Consider the following 19,031-nt stretch of genomic DNA (forward strand, 5'->3'; position numbering starts at 1 on the left):
AGTTGCTACAGCAAGGGTTTTAGAACATCCTTTGAGGAATTTAAATGGTGAGGATGGTGGCAGTAATTATGTATAGGTTCATTTTACAAATTAAAAAGGCAATGACATTTAACAATATATATTCCCTGATATGCTTACTGCAGTAGGAAGAATAAACAGGTTATTCGAATAGCAATGTGAATAATATTGTTCTCTCCTCATGGAGCTGCAGATGCTGGTTTACAATAAAGACGCAGTAACTCAGCGGATCAGACAGCTTATCTGACAATCATAGATGGATGACGTTTTGGGGTCAGGGCCCTCCTTTAGACTTTCACCAGTCTAATAAAGGGACCCGACCCGAAACTTCATATCCACGTTCTCCAGAGATGCTACCAGACCCGCAGAGTTACTCCAGCAGTTTGTCTTTCTTTGTTCTTGCCTATGCTAGTTTTATAGTAATCATGTTATTTATTGGATCTTTGAACTAATAATTGATTTTTCTGTGATGAATTTCAGAAAAACGTGAACTGACTGTGGAACTCCCTGCCGAGGACAAGGTGAAAAAAGAAATCCCTGCTGTCGGTGCTGAAAGTGATGATGACAACAACATCCAGGGGAATGAGCCCACGCTGCCAATTCAGAACTACAACAAGTTCCACAAGACCCTGCCGCCGAGGTTCCAGCGACAACAACAGGTAGCTATCAATAAAAATGGGCAACTGCTCAGGAGTAGCTGCAATGTGTTCAGGTTTGAAATATGATCATGAATAAGTTCCTTAGCCCTAGAGGCTACTCAGCCATTCAGTGAGATTATGGCTAATCTGTGACCTATATCCCCTGATCACAAAATTGGTCTCCGATTTTTAACTTGTAAAATATGTGGGAAAAGAGGGAGAAAATGATATTGTAATGGAGAATCATCTGTGATATTGAATGTGAGAACAGTTCAAAGGGCTGAATAGTTTCTAGGTATCAATTGTCCTAACATCAGTTACCATCTATAGAAAAGAGATGGTAAGTTCTGCTGCCCTTTGTGTGTAAAAGTGTTTCCTAATTCCCAAAAGGCGCAGCTCAAACATAGAACATTGCAGCACAGGAACAGGCCCTTCGGACCATTATGTTTGTGCCAACCAAGATGCCAATGTAACTAATCCTATCTGCCAATCCATGGTCCGTATCCTACTATTCCCTGCTTGTTCATGAGTCTAAATTGTATTTGCTTCTACTGCTTCCCCTGGCAACGTGTTCCTAGCACCTGTGTAACCAAAATGTTTGTCACAAACCTTTAAACCTTCCCCCTCATCAACAAATAAATATTGCATCTATGTGATGTAAGCTACTCGCATGACAGCAATGCTTATTTTTCTCATTCTGTATCCTTCTGAATACTGGTGACAAGGGCAATTGTAAAATTTGGACATAGAATTCATTTTGATAGCAAGCTGGATCAGTCTATTCTACAGAAATAGGAAGATTTTGGAGATTAGAAATCTGTATACTGTAAATTCTCTAATATTTTGAATGCTTGTACATTTAACACACTCGTTAAACTCACTCGGATCACTTGGAAATTATTATGATTGTATAATATATAAAGGAAAAGTGAAATAAAAATGTGTTTGTGTAGTAATACGATTAACATCCAGTGTTGCAGAAAATCTGCTGGTCTCGTACTAGCAATGTCCTCAGGATGATATGATTAGATTAGATTAGATAGCCTTTATTGTCATTCAGACCGAAGTCTGAACGAAATTGCAGCAGTCATACATACAATACAATACAATACCAATAAAAAACAACAATAAACACATATTAACATCCACCACAGAAGACCATTGCCGATATTAGGAAAATGTTATTGTCCTATCATGAGAGGCTAGAGAGGTTGGATCTATTGAAGGCATTGAGGGCTATGGATCAAGTGCTGTTTAATGGGATGAGTATAGCTGGTCTGCAAGGACAAGATGGACCAAAGAGCTTGTTTCTGTGCTGTATGATTCTGACTTTTGGATGGGATTATATTCTTTGTGCAGGGCAATGTGAGCCTTTACAAAGAGAGAATCTGATGTGTAAATTAGTAAGGATGTAACTTGAAAAGCTAACATTTCTAATATTTATCTTTCCCTTTTCCCGCAATTAGGAGCAGCTGTTAAAGATGCAGCAAAGACAGCAACAACAGCAAGGGTCTTTAATACCACCACCAGTTGCACCTCCACATTCCCACACACAGAGACATGTCTACCCAAGTCCAGTCGGCCCACCTCCTCCACACATGCTTGGCTATGACCCTCGCTGGATGATGATGCCCTCTTATATGGATCCTCGACTGACCCCAGGGAGGGCACCAATTGACTTTTACCCATCCGGTGTTCTTTCCTCTGGTAAGTTGTAGAGCTAATTCAATTTTAAGCTATTTTCTCCCGATGAACAAAATAGATTTTTGCACTTCCCCACCAGAGCCTTGTTAAGTGCAGATATATTTGTTTCATTCTAGACTATTGTACCATTGGGCAGAAATTATCTTTAGTTAATTTTTAGTCTGTAATGTTTTTGAGTGATCTTTGATGTTGCCATGTGATTAATATTGTAGAACTCAGTCATGTTTGTTGATCACAAATTCGATCAGGAACAAGTGTTTAGGTTGTGGACAGAATGTAGATCGTATCAACTGATATACCCTTTGTGTACCATGCCAATGTGGACCACCCATCAATTGCAACCAGAGTAGCTGGTAAGCTGCTGTCCAATCTCCAGTCCATGAATATAACACAGGAGCAAGTGCCTATTTATCTGCCTTTTCCCTCTCATCTATTGATAATAGGTTTGATTTAATGGGACGTCGTAAGGTCCTTAACATAGAACATTGAACAGTGCAGCATTGGAACAAGCACTTTGGCTCATAGTGTCCATGTGGAACATGATGATAAGTTAAACTAATCTGCTTTGCCTGCATATATCCCTCCATTCCCTACATATCCATGCATAACCTCTTGAATGCTAGTTTTGTATCTGCCAAGCACCCTTGGCAATGTGTCCCAGTCACCCACTACACTTTGTGTAGATTAGTTTAGAGATTCAGCGCAGACACAGGCCCTTTGGCCCACCGAGTCCGCACCGACCAAAGATTCCCACACACTAACACTAGCCTTACACATAGTAGGGACAATTTACATTTATACCAAGCCAATTAACCGACAAACCTGTACGTCTTTGGAATGTGGGAAGAAACCGAAGATCTCGAAGAAAACCCACGCATGTCACAGGTAGAACGTACAAACTCCGTACAGATAAGCACTTGTAGTCAGGATCAAACCCAGGTCTCTGGCGCAGTAAGGCAGTATCCCTACCACTACGCCACTGTGCCTCCCTTATAAATGTAAATAAATCATTTCTGAAACTTTTAACAAAAGCCAATTATGTATCTTGTACCTGTGTTTAATTTATGTTCAACAGTTAAGTTGGAGGGTGTAGATAATGTACAACTAATTCTCAGTCAATTAGATCATTTATTTTTCATTTGTTTGTAGGAATGATGAAGCCTGTGATGCGTCCTGATCATTCAGACAATATTACTTCAGGAACTGAGCAGCAAGAAAGGTCCCCTATACTGTTACACGAGAAAAGAACTCCACCCACAGAACCACAGTTAAATTGGAGTCATGATGACTTCTCAACTGCTCAAAACAGGACGTTTATGTTAAACAGTCAGAGATCGCAAGAGGATAGTGCTGCAGAAGAGAGGTGTGCTAGGTGAGTGTCCTTAACCAGCATTAATATTTTCTGAAATGGAAACAAATGGAATTTCTCTTGTTACTTTCAAAGTGTAATTAATTCCCCAATATTCTTTGTTATAGGAATGAAAGACTTCCCACGCCACCTGTGAGGAGTGATCTAATTTCCCAGCCGACCATGAAGATACAAAGAGATCCATTTGAGGAACAGATTGAAGAGTATCGAGTTGCACCAGCAGACAAATTGCTAAAAATAGTTCGTTTAGAATCCCAGACTGAACTAATAAAAGATAAAAGACCTGAGGTGGTTCCAAATATGTCAAAGGTCCTGGGAAGGGATATTCTCTTTCAGCATCAAACAAATCCTCACTTACTTCATAAAGAACTCTTCTCACCAGAGTCTGAGCAAATTGGGCTGAATTTGTCTTCAAGAGACAGTACTGAGGCATCAAAGCCCGCTGAAAACATTGAAGATATCATATCTCACACCTGGGATTATGTACATCCGAAAGAGCATTTGAGCCCTAAGGTTGATGAACATGACGATACCAGAGAGGAGAAAGTCTTTCGGGCGGAAATATGGCAGACTGATAATTTGTCAACGGTAGAGTCCAAACCTGCAACTCAGTGGGAGCCTCTAAAAGGAAATCATGTTGATCGTCGTGAGACAGTCGGGAAAATGATAGGTAGAAGATCGGGACCAATTAAAAAACCCGTCCTTAAAGACCTCAAGACTGAAAAGAATGAAGAGACCGAGAAAGTTAAATTGGAATCTGTTCAGAAAAATACCCAGAATAAAGTGGACCAGATAAAGACTGAGGGTAAGGTGATGAAAACTAATGGAGGCATGTCACCTTCTTCACAAACTTCCATTTCCTGTTTGAACATTAGACATAAAGAATTGACTGTCTCACCAGTGCCTCCGGCTAAATTTGACTGGGAAATAGAGAAACCACCAAGAAAGGAGAATAAAGCATGGGATGTTAGATCGATGAATAAAGACAACGTTGACTTTCCCCCACCACAGAGGGGAAACTGGATTGAAGGTGATGATCAACAAAGTTTCAGCAATCGAGGCCAAGGGCGAAGCAGGGGTCGAGGTCGAGGAGATCTTTCTGGCAGAGTTGGTGAGATCAGAAGCTCTTACAACAACTTCAGCAGAGGAAATCGGCAGAATCCTAAAGATTATGGTAATTCATTGGAAGATAGCCAAAAGAACCCCAATCGACGTCGAAATGTTAGTGAGACGCGAAGTAAGGAGTCTGAATATGAAGATATACCAAAGCGCCGGAGGCAGAGGGGAACTGGAGCCGGCAATGAGGCCACAATTGAGTCAGCATATTCCGACAGAGAGGGGAAGAATATGTTCAAAGATCCTGTAAGGAGAACCAAGAGGATACCTGATGGGCATACAATTGGTGAAATGGAAGATGAAAGGGGCCCATCAAAAATGTTTGAGAGGGCGTTACCTCCTCGGTTGAGTAACTCTGGGAGAGGGCGCAACTTTGCCCCTCGTGGAATGCCTTCAAGGCAAAACAGAACGTCAATGTTCAAGCTAAATGGTACCTATCAACTAAATGGTGATGTTTCAACTTCATTGATGCTACCTAAAAGGCAGCCGCTTAAGGAATCTACAAAAGTGCTTAACAGGGGTTTGGAAGTGGCACTAGAAAGTGCTGGAGAGGAAAATGAAGTTGCAGACAAGATCTCTTTTTCTGGAATTCCGGCCACAGAAGATCAGCCACCCAAAAGGGAGCGATCAATGGATATGCCGCCAAGGAGAAGGAGACCACCTCGACAGGACAAACCTCCACGATTCAGGCGGCTTAAACAAGAAAGAGACGCGGCCACTGAAATAAACAATGATGTGTCAGCTCCTGTAGACAATTATATTGCTAACACGACCACAAGAACCGACGATCAGGAAATGGCCTCCCTTGTAGCTGGAAATAAGTCACCAGACCTGTCCAATCAAAATTCCTCTGACCAAGCAAATGAGGAGTGGGAAACTGCTTCTGAAAGCAGTGACTTTACTGAGAGGCGAGAAAGAGAGAACAGAGCATCCCAGAATAACCTGACTCCTGAAGTCGATGTGGCAGATACTGGACTTGGGCAGAGAAAGGAATTAGCTAAGCGCAGCTTCTCCAGCCAACGGCCAATTGATAGGCAAAACCGCAGAACAAATCCAGGCTATGGAGGAAAGTCTCCAAAGTCTAATGGGACCGGTCCCAGAAATGAAAAGGCATCCGGGCAACCATCAAGAATCAAAAGGTAAATGAATTTGACATTTGAGGGAGCAATTTGAAACACACAATCCTTTGCCACTCTTTCTTTAAGACTTTGCTTGTTTGGGAACATCCAGCCCAAATGGCTGTCAACATTAACTAAAAATTATTTGACTGATTATTAACTGGTTTTGGTTCATCCTTCTCAAAAGTCATCTTTAAAAGCTTGAAATAAGTCACCAGACCTGTCCAATCAAAATCCCCCGACCAAGCAAATTTTGTCTACCTTTAAAAGCTTGAATATATTGCCAGTATATACAGGGGCCCAAGAATAGCAGCGTTTTAAACTGATAGTGTAATTCAAAATATATAACGTTATATGTCTCTTCAAATACTTCAGAGTAACTAGTAAAGAAAGTACACATAAATGCTGGAGAAACTCAGCGGGTGCAGCAGCATCTATGGAGCGAAGGAAATAGGCAACGTTTCGGGCCGAAACCCTAAGGGTTTCGGCCCAAAACGTTGCCTATTTCCTTCGCTCCATAGATGCTGCTGCACCCGCTGAGTTTCTCCAGCATTTTTGTGTACCTTCGATTTTCCAGCATCTGCAGTTCCTTCTTAAACAGTAAAGAAAGTTGTTGTTCAGATAATAAATGGCTACTTTGTGTCGAATTAACTTTTTCCCATAAAGCATATGTTACTTTAATTTTTGTTGCTGTTACTTCCACATTCCAAAGGCCCTAAGTTCCAAACTGTGGTCTTGTTCACTTCTCCTGTCTATACTGCAATACTGAGCTTCTGTAACAAAAGTGTCCCTGTACCAGCCTTTAATTATTTACCAACCAGCTCATGAGATGATATATTAAACTGCTACTTTGTGCCATTACTCACAAGGAAATGAGGTAATCCAGCCAGTCCGAGGATTGAGTCTATGTTACAATTGGTGCTTATAGAATGGGCATTTGTGCTGAATCTTCACTAATCTTTTGATTGAAGGTATGTAGAAGAACAACTGTGTGACCAGATAGCAGTGAATGGAGGGAGTGTCAACACAGTGTATTGTGTCGAGCGTGTGGTTCCGAATGACCCAGCAGCTGTACAAATTGCAGTGAAGGATGCATCAAATAAAAAGAAGGAAAAGGATGTAAAGCCTGGCGTGAAAAAATCAAAAGAGAAGACTGATGCTTTGGCCCAGTTTGATTTAAACAATTATGCAAGTAAGTACAGATATATTGACATGCAGGTGCATTTAGCATTAAACACGGAAGTAAAGATGCAAAAAATGTATCAGATGTAGGACTGTAGTGCATCATCAGAATTAGCTCTCACCTCTACAGTGTTCCTATTGATTCACTGTGAGTCTTAAATATATCGTCATTTTATGTTTTTCTACAAGTTTTTAAGCATTGTGAGAAATAATGTTTATTTGTGCAATGTTCCTGGACTTGTCAAAGTGCTTTCCAGCTCATTTGAAATGTTATTGTTGCATTGTAAAAAAAAATTAGTAGTCAATTTTCCGAATCTGTTCATGTTTGACTAAATTTTTCTTAAAAGTTGTTATTGTATCTGCTTTTACCATCCATTCATTCATACCATGCCATCCATTGGAGGCACCTCCCACTCACCATGCAAAAACTGCTTAAGGCAGTTATTTCTGACTTAACTACAAAATGTAACCTAAAAGCTGTGATAAATGCTTCACATGCTGCAAAGGAAGCTTGTTTGGTGTTGCCATTCATGAGAACATTTCCTGTCTTCTTCACAGCCATCTATGCAACATTCAGTACATCTGTGGGGGCTTTCTGATGGTTTCTTTTCTTTAAGGTGTTGTCATTATTGATGATCACCCAGCTGTAGCAGTGGAGGAACAACCGTCTGTGTCCACCGTAAATGATGGTTTTACTGAAGTCATCTCAAAAAAACACCGTCGTTTGCTTGAAGAGGAGCGCAGGAAGAAAGAGCAAACATTGCAGGTAAATGCATCTGTTTCTATGCAATAAGTAGCCATTGGCAACTAAATATCGTCTCAATTGCAGTTACTCAAAATGAATTTTACAGTTAGATAACATAGGCATAACACCATTTGTACAATCTTTTTGAGATTTTTTAAATATTTTTCATGCAGTATGCTTAAGATAACATAATTTGCATGTTTATAGTATATTTTGTGTAATAATCACATTTTTAGATTTGACAGTGAGCTATATTGCATAATATTAGACAACAAATAAATACCGGTCCAATAAGTAAATAAATAATTTTTTTTAAATGGAAGGTTGATAGTTTTAGAAGCTAATTCCAGTATCATGATCAAAGCTGCTAAGTGTAGGGACGGGACAAAGGAAATCTGGTAAGCTCAAGAAGCCAGAATTGGAGAAGAGCTGAGATCTTGACGGTTTGTACCCAGGGCAAAATAGATCTGTAAGCATAATGACTGGTGAAAGTGTCTGTAGGCCAATTCACTGGATGTTTTCAAGAGAGGGTTAATGGAATCAAGGGATATGGGAAAAAGCAGGAATGGGATACTGATTTTGGATGATCAGCCATGATCATATTAAATCTGGCTCGAAAGGCCAAATGGCCTACTCTTGCAGCTATTTTCTGTTTCCCTTGGACGTGGAACACACCAAACAGTTATTTGAAGGGGGAATTATTTATTTTTGAGGCGAGATTGGTTTGAGATATGAATTGGTCTCATTTGCACGGTTTGGTTTTTATACCAGGCACCAGGGAAAAGTCGGAATGAGAAGAGCTGGACATCTTCATCCAAAATTCCTCCTCGTTTTGTTAAAAAGCAACAGATTTCCAATGCAATAGCTGAACAAACTGAAGAAAGCTTCTCTAAGGTGCAGGCCGCATCCAACAGTCTAGGGACAGAGATCTGGGAGAACTCCAGTGCACGTAAGTTGGATATCAATGTAGAATCATGCTGAATTTGGCTGGATGCAGCTGTTCTTACAATCAATAAATAAGGGCATTCAGCAAAAGAGGAAGGGAATTAAACTTTATAGAATGCAGGTTAAGACGCAACTAGGATATTGCATCTAGTCTGGGCAGCGTACATTGGGAAAAATGGAAAGGATGCAGAAGAGATTACCAGAATGGTTCCAAGGACCAGGGACTTTGGTAATGTGAATGAACTGAGGAAGCTGGAGTTATTCTGGGATTGCAATTAATTAGTTGAGACAGAATAGATGGAGAGAAACTGTTCCCATTGGCAGAGGGGTGAAGAACTTGGGGACATGGAAATAAGATGATTGATTTGAGGTTTGCAGTTTATGTGACGAATGATTTGGGTCAGAAATGTATCGCCTGGGATATTAGGGGTGGCAAAATCCATTGTTGGGTCCAAAAGGATACACTTGGAGTTGAAGAAGGAACTGCAGATGCTGGAAAATACCTTGGATACACTTGGAGTTAGAATGAACCATTTAAAGGGCCATAAGGAGAGGGCAGTGGATTGGGACTAGCAGGATGGTCTTACAAAGATGCTGCATGGACTCGGGTGAATGACCTCATTACATGTTGTGACAAATCTGTGAATCAACAGCTATTACCATTGGATTGTTAAAAGGACAATAGCAAAATACTGCAGGTGCTGAAAGTGTGAAGTTAAAGCAAATTATGAAATATGGCAGATCAAACAGCATCGATATTAACCAAAAAAAGGACACAACTTGCTAGAGTAACTCAGTAGTTCAGGCAGCTTCACTGAGGAGCTTGAATAGGCGACATTTTGAGCCGGGACCCTTCTTCATACTCCATCAGTCTGAAGCAGGGTTCGGGACCGAAACATCACCTATTCATGTTCTACAGGGATGCTGCCTGACCTGCTGAGATAGTCTAGCCCCTGGTGTCTTTTTTTTGGAAACCAACTTCTGCAGTTCCTTGTGTCAGCATCAGGATTTTTAGATTGATAACATCCCAACTTTTTCCAGATCAGATGAAAAGTCATGGAGCTGAACTGTTAACTAACTTTCACCAAAAATGGTACCTGAGCTGTTGTTTCCACATTGTTTCTGAGATATGGTGGGTGTACCGGCTGTAGTGCTCTATTTTATAGAATTGCCACTGAAATATAATTTATCAGTGGATTGGGACTAGCAGGATGGTCTTACAAAGATGCTGCATGGCCAGAGCATCATATCAAAAAGCACACTTTCCTCCAATTAACAAGGAAGTTATGATGAATTTCACTTGGGAGAAAATTTAAAGAAGGGAGTGGTGTTCATTAGGTCATAAATGATAGGAGCAGAATTAGACCATTCGGCCCATCAAGTTTACTCTGCCATTCAATCATGGCTGGTTGAGAGATGAATATAAAACCTTTCTTGCCTGTTTAAGTGTAGATGTTGTTCCAATGGATCCTTCCGACCCTTCCTTTCATATATTCAAGGAAGTGGATATGAGGAGAATAATGTGCTGATACACCAAAAGATATTAATTGATGATCCAGTAATAAGCTAAGCATATGATTGAAGGAGAGCAAAATACGTCCTTGCATTTATGATTGGATATTTGCAAACTTTGCAATATTTGCAAGCACTTAATTTTAATTAAAATAGCACCAAACAGTTCAAATCTAAATTTTAAAATGGTGTATCTTTTGCACATATTGCACTAATTAATTCATTAAAGTTGATACCGTTAAAATTGATTTGGCTTTGCCATCATGGAACACAGGTGGTGTCCCCCTTAATTATTCTGTAAATATTTATTTGTTTTTTTGCAGCCCTTCCTGTTCAGCCGACCAGCAGCGATGGTTGGGTAAAACCTATGCATTCTTACACAGGATCTGAATCTGCTTGTACAGAAGTGAGTATATTCACAAAGTGTATGGACATTATTATTTGCATTAGAAAAGATCCACTGAAAAGTTTTAAAATAATGTACGGTATTATTCATGAAGATCCAAGACACTAGGTCCAGAAGGCAGCAGTGCAGCACCTGTTTCAATCTACAGTGGCAAGCCTCTGCTTCCAGGTGCCTGGCACCGTAACACTACAGTCAGTCCTACTCTTTATCAGAATTGGCCGGACGATCTGAATATTGGCTCAGTGTTTCTCTCCATCAGCACAGATGAATCTGCTGGACGCATCCCACAACTCTGCATTCAGCAACTTTAATGTTCCTTTGATTCTGTTCTTGTGCTCTTAACTGCTCCCATTAATTAGTCAACTGCATGACTTTATTTATAGTATTGTAAACTGAACTTCTCTTATCATATTCCCTCAATCCTATCCATACACCTACAACATCAAAATGTTTTTTAAACCTCTTTCCCAGTTCTGATAAGAGGTCTCTGGTTTGAAATGTTAACTGCTTCATTTGCCACACATGCTGCCTAGTCCATTGATTGTTTCCGGTATTCTCTGATTTTTATTTTTAATTATTGTTGCACATCTTTTCAATATGTACATCTATCAGCTGGTTTACAAAAACAATATTGATGTGTAGCCCATAACTCAATAGTTTTTTTTGTTTTTTTTTGCATTAACTTTTTGAAAAGTCCCCTTGCAAAAACATTGAGTGTGTGTCAGTGTAGAAACATAATTTTAAGATTATTATTATATTTTGTGCGCAAGATGCATAATTGATTTTTATTTTTTTGTTTTAAGCCGCTCTTAACTATTTTGGAACTATTTCTGGTAGAGTTTCAAGGCAAGTCAGCCCGACAGTGGAGTTGAACTCAGTGCTGATTCCCAAGGTTCATCTGCAACATCATCACAGCGAAGCTCACCTTATGGTGCGCTAAAGCCAGAGGGAGGAGTAATGACTGAAGTCAATGGAGCCAGTGCAGACACATCAGTAGATAAATCGAATGGGAAAACAGATGATCCCAAGGAGCCACGGCAGAAGTCAGAAAGACCAGAGTACAAGGTGGCACAGTATTTCAAAACAATTACTTAATACTAATGGGCGGCACAGTGGTGCAGCAGTGGAGTTGCCTCACAATGCCAGAGACCCCAGTTCGATCCTGACCGTGGGTGCTATCTGTGAGGGGTTTGCATGTTCTCCCTGTAACCACGTGGGTTTTCTCCTGGTGTTCCGGTTTCCTCCCACATCCCAAAGACGTACAGGTTTGTAGGTTAATTGGCTTCTGTAGAAAAAACATTTGTTCCTAGTGTGCAGGATGGAACTAGTTTACTGGTTATCACGGGTCGGCGTGGACTCAATGGGCCAAAGGGCCTGTTTCCACGCAGTATCTCTAAAAATGCAATCTCAGCTACAGTTTGTGTGTGTACTATGTGGGCTTATGTTTGGTTGGTCCACGGAGGTCATCTGGAGCAATCAGAAAAGCCCACTTTATTGAGACAAAACGTGTTTGAATCACATCTAATGTTCAAAGTGCACAACACAGAAAGGCACTAAAAAGTAAAGCATTTGCCAAACAAGTCCCAGGAAGAGAGAAAAACACAAAGCTGAGGATTGTAAGTGGAGATAAACTACAGAAATTTGAAAGTAATGAAAGGATGACCATAGGCAATAGGTGCAGGAGAAGGCCATTCGGCACTTCGAGCCAGCACCGCCATTCAATGTGATCATGGCTGAGTTTGGGTTAATTTGGAGAATCACAATTTCCAACTCCTAAAAATGTAATGGATTTGGAAAACCTGAAGTGCTTGATTTACTCTATTGGTGAGAATACTTCAGGAGGTTAAAATGTTCTGTGGGATTAGTCAAGATAGGTTTATTAGGCATGGTGAGGTTGAGGGACACAGATTGGGTGTGATGATCTCACTGGATTAAACAACATTGCAGAATGAGATGTGCCTTATTGTTTCTGCTGTAACCATTAGTGTCCCCTTCAAGATTATATGTTGTAATTTGTTGCATGTTGGGAGTACTATGGTACATTCTGAATAAAGCAGTTATGTTTCATATCAATTAAATACTTACTTCAGAGCAATCATATAATAAAATAATTGTATTTGCTGTTTTATGCTCAAAAGGTTCCGGAGCCAGCTGAAGGGCAGAGCAAAGACCACAAGCCAGGGCCAATAGGAAATGAACGATCCTTGAAAAACAAGAAGGCGAAAGAGTGCCTAGAACCAGAGGGAACAGAGCGAAATGATGGGAGCATTAATTCGAAAACGGCAGCTGATAACAGACCAATTGCCAAAGCAGGGTTGGATTTGCACGTAGAGTCTGTCATTCCAGTTCCACCCATAGAGTTCGGAGTGAGTCCAAAGGTTGGTTCCATTTGAAGATTGAAATTATAGCTGGTGATAATGTCTCAAATCTATAAATTGTCATTGTGTAACTCTGGAGCTGATGTGTGATCACTGAAATCACATTTCATTGCATAACACCGTACCAATATATCCTTATGTAGCACTGTAAATTGCAGATCTAAAGAATAGAGGATGAAAAAGAGACTGGCATTTCCTGCATATAAATTACATTAGACAAATGGATCATTTTTTCTTGTTTGTGCTGGTGTTTATACTCGAGTCTTTTCCCATTTGTCTGCCTCATCTCACCCTTTCTGCACATTTTGACTGCCCACCACATTAGTGTAGCTTCATGGTATTTGCTTTAATTATGCCCAGCAGTCATGATTTTCAGTTTCTAGCGCTTTAAAACATTTTTTTCAGTGTTACTACTGTTTTTGTTTTTATGGCCTAATTTTGGCCTTATCTGTCCATCTTTTCGCATTCTTACTTAGCTCCAGACCTGCCCATTGTTCAACAGCACCTGGCTCTTTTTCAACAAGCTTCAGTTCTATATCTTGTAGATGTGTGTACTCTCTGTTGACTTTGTCCACAAGCAGAAGCCTACGGTTATTTTTTCCATACAGACATGACACCTAAAGTATCAAGATTCACAATGTTCTTCAGTAATCAGAAGCCACTTCATCAACTGGAAGTGGCAAAAAATACATTAAATGAGGAGGATATACAGGAAGAAAAGCATTTAGTATATGATATTGAATTGAATGTTTCCTGTGTTATACTGTAGAAATTGGCCAGTGATCAATAAGCAAAGTATATTTTTCTTGTCGCTTTACTGTAGACTTAATTTGGTTGCAATATCATTGATCTAGCTTTACAACCAATTTTTTTTTTTAATTGCTCTTCTTGAAGAATTGCTTTTCTTAATATCGGGTTATTCCCAACTTGGCTTTTATTGTGATGACATGAATCAGGGTATTGGTTCATCAATGTAATAATGTTTTGGAAGTCTGAGTCGAGGGGTAATATTTACAACTTCTCCATGTTCCCACAGTCTGTGTGGTTTGTCTTCTGATAAACTGATAAGGTTTTTAATTTGTTGTTTTAGGATTCAGATTTCAATTTGCCACAGAATTCAGTGCCGAATCCAGTTTCCAACTCGATCACTAAACTGCAGGATGTATTAGTGAACAACGTGAGTACTATATTCTGAAGGTGTTGCTTCATCAAATTTCCCACTCTTTGCATAGCTCTGAGATCAAACAGTGAAAATCCAGATATAGTTTTAAAATTTTATATAAAATATATTAAAAACAATAGATGTTCACCTATTACCTGAAAACTACAAACAGAACTTCTCTGAGATTATAAAAGCTTTTTAGAACAATGAATGTAATCATTGACTTGAATCACAGCAGACTTTTTCAATTTTCAATTCAATTTTATTTCTATAGCACATTTAAAAACAAAAACGTTGACAAAAGTGCTTTACAACAGTGCAGGTACTAACATGCTACATACAGTGGTACATAGATTTAACAATACATACATAAATACATACAGCGCTCTCTCGGAGGACCTCAAGAAACGCTAGTGAGTAGAAATAAGTTTTAAGTCTAGACTTAAAGGAGTCGATGGAGGGGGCAGTTCTGATGAGAAGAGGGATGCTGTTCCACAGTCTAGGTGCTGCAACTGCAAAAGCGCGGTCGCCCCTGAGCTTATACCTGGACTGCAGGATAGTCAGTAGCCCCAAGTCGGCCGACCTGAGGCACCTGGAGGTGGTATGGTGGGTTAGCAGATTTTTGATGTCGGTGGCGGCAAGCCTGTGAAGGGCTTTGTATACATAAAGGAGGTGCTTGAAATTGATTCTGAACTGCACTGGGAGCCAGTGGAGAGAGGCCAGAATCGGGGTGATGTGGTCCTTTTTTCGGGTGCCTGTCAGAAGTCGCGCTGCGGCATTTTGGACCAATTGCAGGCGGGACAGGGATGATTGGCTGATGCCAGTGTAAAGGGAGTTGCAGTAATCAAGGCGGGAGGAGATAAATGTGTGGATGATCTTTTCGAGGTCGTCAAATTGGAAGAATGGTTTGATTTTAGCGATAATGCAAAGCTGGAAGAAGCTAGCTTTTACCACAGCATTGACTTGTTTGTCAAACTTCAATGCAGTGTCAAATATCACGTGAGGTTTGAGTAATGAGGTTAGGCTTCCAAGGCTGCCAGCTATTGTTTTGATGGAGTCCGAGGGGCCGAGTAGGATGACCTCAGACTTGCTCTCGTTTAGTTGGCGGAAGTTCTGGGCCATCCAACACTTTATATCCTCGAGGCAGTGCATAAGGCTGAGTAGATTTGATCGGTTGTTGGGTTTCAGGGGGAGATAGAGCTGTGTATCGTCTGCATAGCAGTGGAAGGAAATGCCGTGCCTTTGAATGACTTGGCCTAAGGGGAGCATATACAGGGAGAAGAGAATGGGGCCTAGGATGGAGCCTTGTGGAACCCCGCAGCAAAGGCTAGCTGGGGAAGAGAAAGAGTTGCCTATGTTTGTAGAGAAACTCCTATCTTTGAGGTAGGAGACGAACCAGCTCAGGGCAGGAACGTAAATAAAACTTCATAGCGTTGCAAAGGATATCTGGCATGAGGCATACCATCTGGCCCAAAGCCCATGCTGGCATCTATGCTCCACTTGAGCTTTGTTCGGTCTTTCATCATTTAAATCTAGCAATGTAACCCTGCATTCCCCTTGCCCTCATGTGGGCGTGTACATGAATTAGGAGCAGGAGCATGTCACGTTGACTCTGAAATCCAGTTAATCAAACTTGCTCCACCATTTATTAAAATAACAGCTGTTCTCACTTTGACCTCAATTCCATGTTCCACTTTACCAGGATAGCATTTCACACCCTTCCATGTCAAGAATGTGTCTAGCCTTGCCTTTAAAGACATATTCAAATGCTTTCTTCCACAAAGACTAGTGGAAGCAGGTTTCCAAAGACCCGCAAGCCTCAGAAAGACTTTCACATCACCTGTGACTTAAATGGGCAATCCTTTATTTTAATTAGAGATCCCCATTTCTAGATTCTCCCACGAGAGGAGTCATCATTTCCATATCCGCATTGTCAAGATCACATAGATTTTTGTTTCAGATAAGTCATTCACATTGTTCTCATTCTCAGCATTCCTGATTACTTGCTGCAGCTGCAAACTACAATTGCAAATCGGGCATTAGGAACCCAAGTTACTCAGCATCTTGTGGAATTGTCCAGCCTCCTCCTAAACAAGTGCATACTATTGACTTCAACCACTCCCTGTGATTGATTGTTTCACATTCTCGCCATTCTGAGTAATTAATTTCTCTTGTATCGATAGCCACAATTATGCTCTTGCTCAAACGTGGAAACATATTTCTGTTTCCACTCTTTCAAAGTAATTCATATATATGTCTTGTTAAGTCATCTCTCTGCTCAGAATATCTTAAGCAAAGCTAAACAATTTTTCATTAATGATGCAAATATGGATCGAAGTCTTCATTTAGTACCGGCTTTTGGTTTTTCAGGTAACACTAAGCCAGTCAATCCCAATCCTGCGAAGAGAGCATCTCCAACAGGGTCCTAACCTCACTCCTGTTTCTCTACCAAGTACAGACCTTACATTAAAGGTAAAACTGCACAATTGGGAAAGTTCGGGAAACAATTACTTTAAAGAAGAGATGTATTCAGATGTTAAAGATTTTTTAGTAGCAGTGTATTGATTTAATAGGGAACCTTGTGGAAATTAACTGCAAAGGCCTGACTATTTTTAACTTGGGTTTATGCCATTAAAAAAAAACTATGCAGGTTGAAAAGATGATAAATATTGAGGGGTTAACGTTTCTTCATTGTTTTATTTGTTTTTATTTTAAAATTAAACTTCAACTTGTTTTCGCCTGCTGTGTTGCATGTATATATTTGTGACAAATGTGTGTGTGTTTGTGGATTAATCACAGCATTTTGGGGGAGATGTCTTTGAGTTTTAGGTCAATATTTCTGATTTTTACACTATTTTCTTTATTTGAATAGATGGAGTCTGCCCGCAAAGCCTGGGAAAATTCTCCCAGTGTTGCTGAGCAGAGTTCTCCTGGTAGCAGTAGTGCCAGTACACAGACTCCATGTAACACCGGCCCACCTAGTGGAGTAGGCTACAGCCCAATTGGATGTTCTCCTGTGCCTCCTATGCCAATGGTCTCAGTTGCACCCTCTGTGTCTTTGCCAGGTATGTGAATAGCTTATTGGTATTAATGCCTCCTTTTTGATTACCTTAAAGGGCAGCTCTGATTAATAATTCTGATAATTAGATTATCTGACATTACTAGAATATACACATGATTGTTCTGTGCTTTCTTGTTAACAAGTATTCCATCAGGTTATTACTACAATCAATTGAAAGTAGGGTCCCAACCCCAAAATTGCCTACCATATTCAGAGATGCTAATTGACCTGCTGAGTTACTTCTGCACTTTGTCTGTTTTTTAAAAACATTAGTGGTGGGAAAGAAGCCTCTAGTATTCCCTTCTACCAAAGGTTGCATTTCAATGACTAATTCCTGTTTAAGTCAACGGAGTAAATGATGCAGATTAAGGACCTACAATTATTAATTGATTATGAATTTCACTATATCACACAGTAAAACAATCATCATTTTAAGAAAGTAACATTTTGTTTTATTTTCCATCATCTGTGCCCTAAGTAACAAACAAGTTGGAGAAATGGTTTCTTGTGATTTTTTTTGTTTTCAGGGAGCCATATTTCCCCTTTGTACATGGATGGCCACGTTTTTGCCAGTCAAACGCGGCTCCTTCCGCAATCAATCCCACAACAGCAAGGTTTCCAGGCTGGCCTCTCTCAGGTAATGGTAGCCTTTTCGTTCATATTTATCTGTATTTGCAACTTGAGGTCTGAAAATCTTTTCAGTTAAAGCAGTGTGTGCCAGCGCATGTTGACTTCTGAATGTGGTGTTGTTCGAAAACACTGGCACTATTCAGATGTGGCAGTTTGAGTTCTTTTGGGACGCTGTTTTGACGAATGCCAGTATGAAACTTAACATTTTCCAGAGATTGTGGGGTATGATAGGATAAATCAGTTGCAACGTGGCTGCTGTGCCTGGTATCATGGTTGGTTGCTTTTCTCTCTTTAGGCTGCTGCAGCACACCAGATTCAAATGCCAGTGCATACATCCTTACAGGCCCAGGCACCCCTTGGATTGAGGAATGGACTGCCTGTCTCCCAGTCTCAAGATATGTTTGGTTCAATGCAGCCTTTCAGGTACAAATACTGAACTTATCCAGTCCATAACAAATATACAAAATATGTCTTCAACTGCTCAGTAACTTTGCTGGGGAAATAGAAGGCAAATAAAGTTGATTTAATTTCTTAAATGCAGATTAAAAGTTGCCTTGCTTTGAGCTCTAACTTAACAAAAAGTGAAATTTCACTGTACCTTAACTGGTACATGTGACAATAAACTGACCTTGAAAGAACCTACGAATCTAACTTTAATCTAAGTTTAATTTAAATCTGAGATTAATTTCTTCTGTGTATTTCATTTATTGAAGTTTCCAGTCAATTTATTTTTGTGTGTGTGTGTGTGTGTGTTAGTTAAAGAGAGAAATACAATTAATTGGATTTAATTAAATTCTTGTTCACAGGTCACAAGTGTACATGCATGCCAGTCTTTCTCAGCCATCCACAATGGTCTTGTCTGGTGCTCCTATGAAAACTCCGTATACAGCTTTCCCCACAGTTCCAACCTCTGACATGGTGAAGCCACAGCCAGGGTCTCATTATCAAGCAATTGGAGGAAATCAGACCCTCATGTATGAAAGTCAACTAAACCAGCCTGGGCTTACCACTTCACAGATCATGGACTCTCAGCTGATACAGGTTTAA

At 40.2% G+C, this 19,031-nt stretch overlaps 1 protein-coding gene across 3 annotated transcripts in view; it reads left to right on the forward strand.

The window, feature by feature from the left end:
* The window catches only part of prrc2b (proline rich coiled-coil 2B), a 51,659-nt gene that overhangs the window by 22,895 nt on the left and 9,733 nt on the right, over positions 1 to 19,031 (forward strand). For all 3 annotated transcript variants that reach the window (XR_004416622.1, XM_033048665.1, XM_033048666.1), the window contains 16 exons: positions 499 to 677; positions 2,123 to 2,363; positions 3,510 to 3,732; positions 3,837 to 5,984; positions 6,935 to 7,155; positions 7,763 to 7,911; positions 8,662 to 8,839; positions 10,671 to 10,753; positions 11,591 to 11,818; positions 12,892 to 13,131; positions 14,222 to 14,308; positions 16,664 to 16,765; positions 17,166 to 17,358; positions 17,882 to 17,991; positions 18,280 to 18,407; positions 18,791 to 19,025. Coding sequence is in view for 2 of the 3 variants with exons in the window: in XM_033048665.1 (XP_032904556.1) it covers positions 499 to 677; positions 2,123 to 2,363; positions 3,510 to 3,732; positions 3,837 to 5,984; positions 6,935 to 7,155; positions 7,763 to 7,911; positions 8,662 to 8,839; positions 10,671 to 10,753; positions 11,591 to 11,818; positions 12,892 to 13,131; positions 14,222 to 14,308; positions 16,664 to 16,765; positions 17,166 to 17,358; positions 17,882 to 17,991; positions 18,280 to 18,407; positions 18,791 to 19,025 (4,745 nt within the window). In the remaining variant the exon portion in view is untranslated. The remainder of the gene's footprint in view (positions 1 to 498; positions 678 to 2,122; positions 2,364 to 3,509; positions 3,733 to 3,836; positions 5,985 to 6,934; positions 7,156 to 7,762; positions 7,912 to 8,661; positions 8,840 to 10,670; positions 10,754 to 11,590; positions 11,819 to 12,891; positions 13,132 to 14,221; positions 14,309 to 16,663; positions 16,766 to 17,165; positions 17,359 to 17,881; positions 17,992 to 18,279; positions 18,408 to 18,790; positions 19,026 to 19,031) is intronic.

Source organism: Amblyraja radiata, chromosome 32, assembly GCF_010909765.2.
Source record: "Amblyraja radiata isolate CabotCenter1 chromosome 32, sAmbRad1.1.pri, whole genome shotgun sequence".
NCBI classification, from domain to species: Eukaryota; Metazoa; Chordata; class Chondrichthyes; order Rajiformes; family Rajidae; genus Amblyraja; species Amblyraja radiata.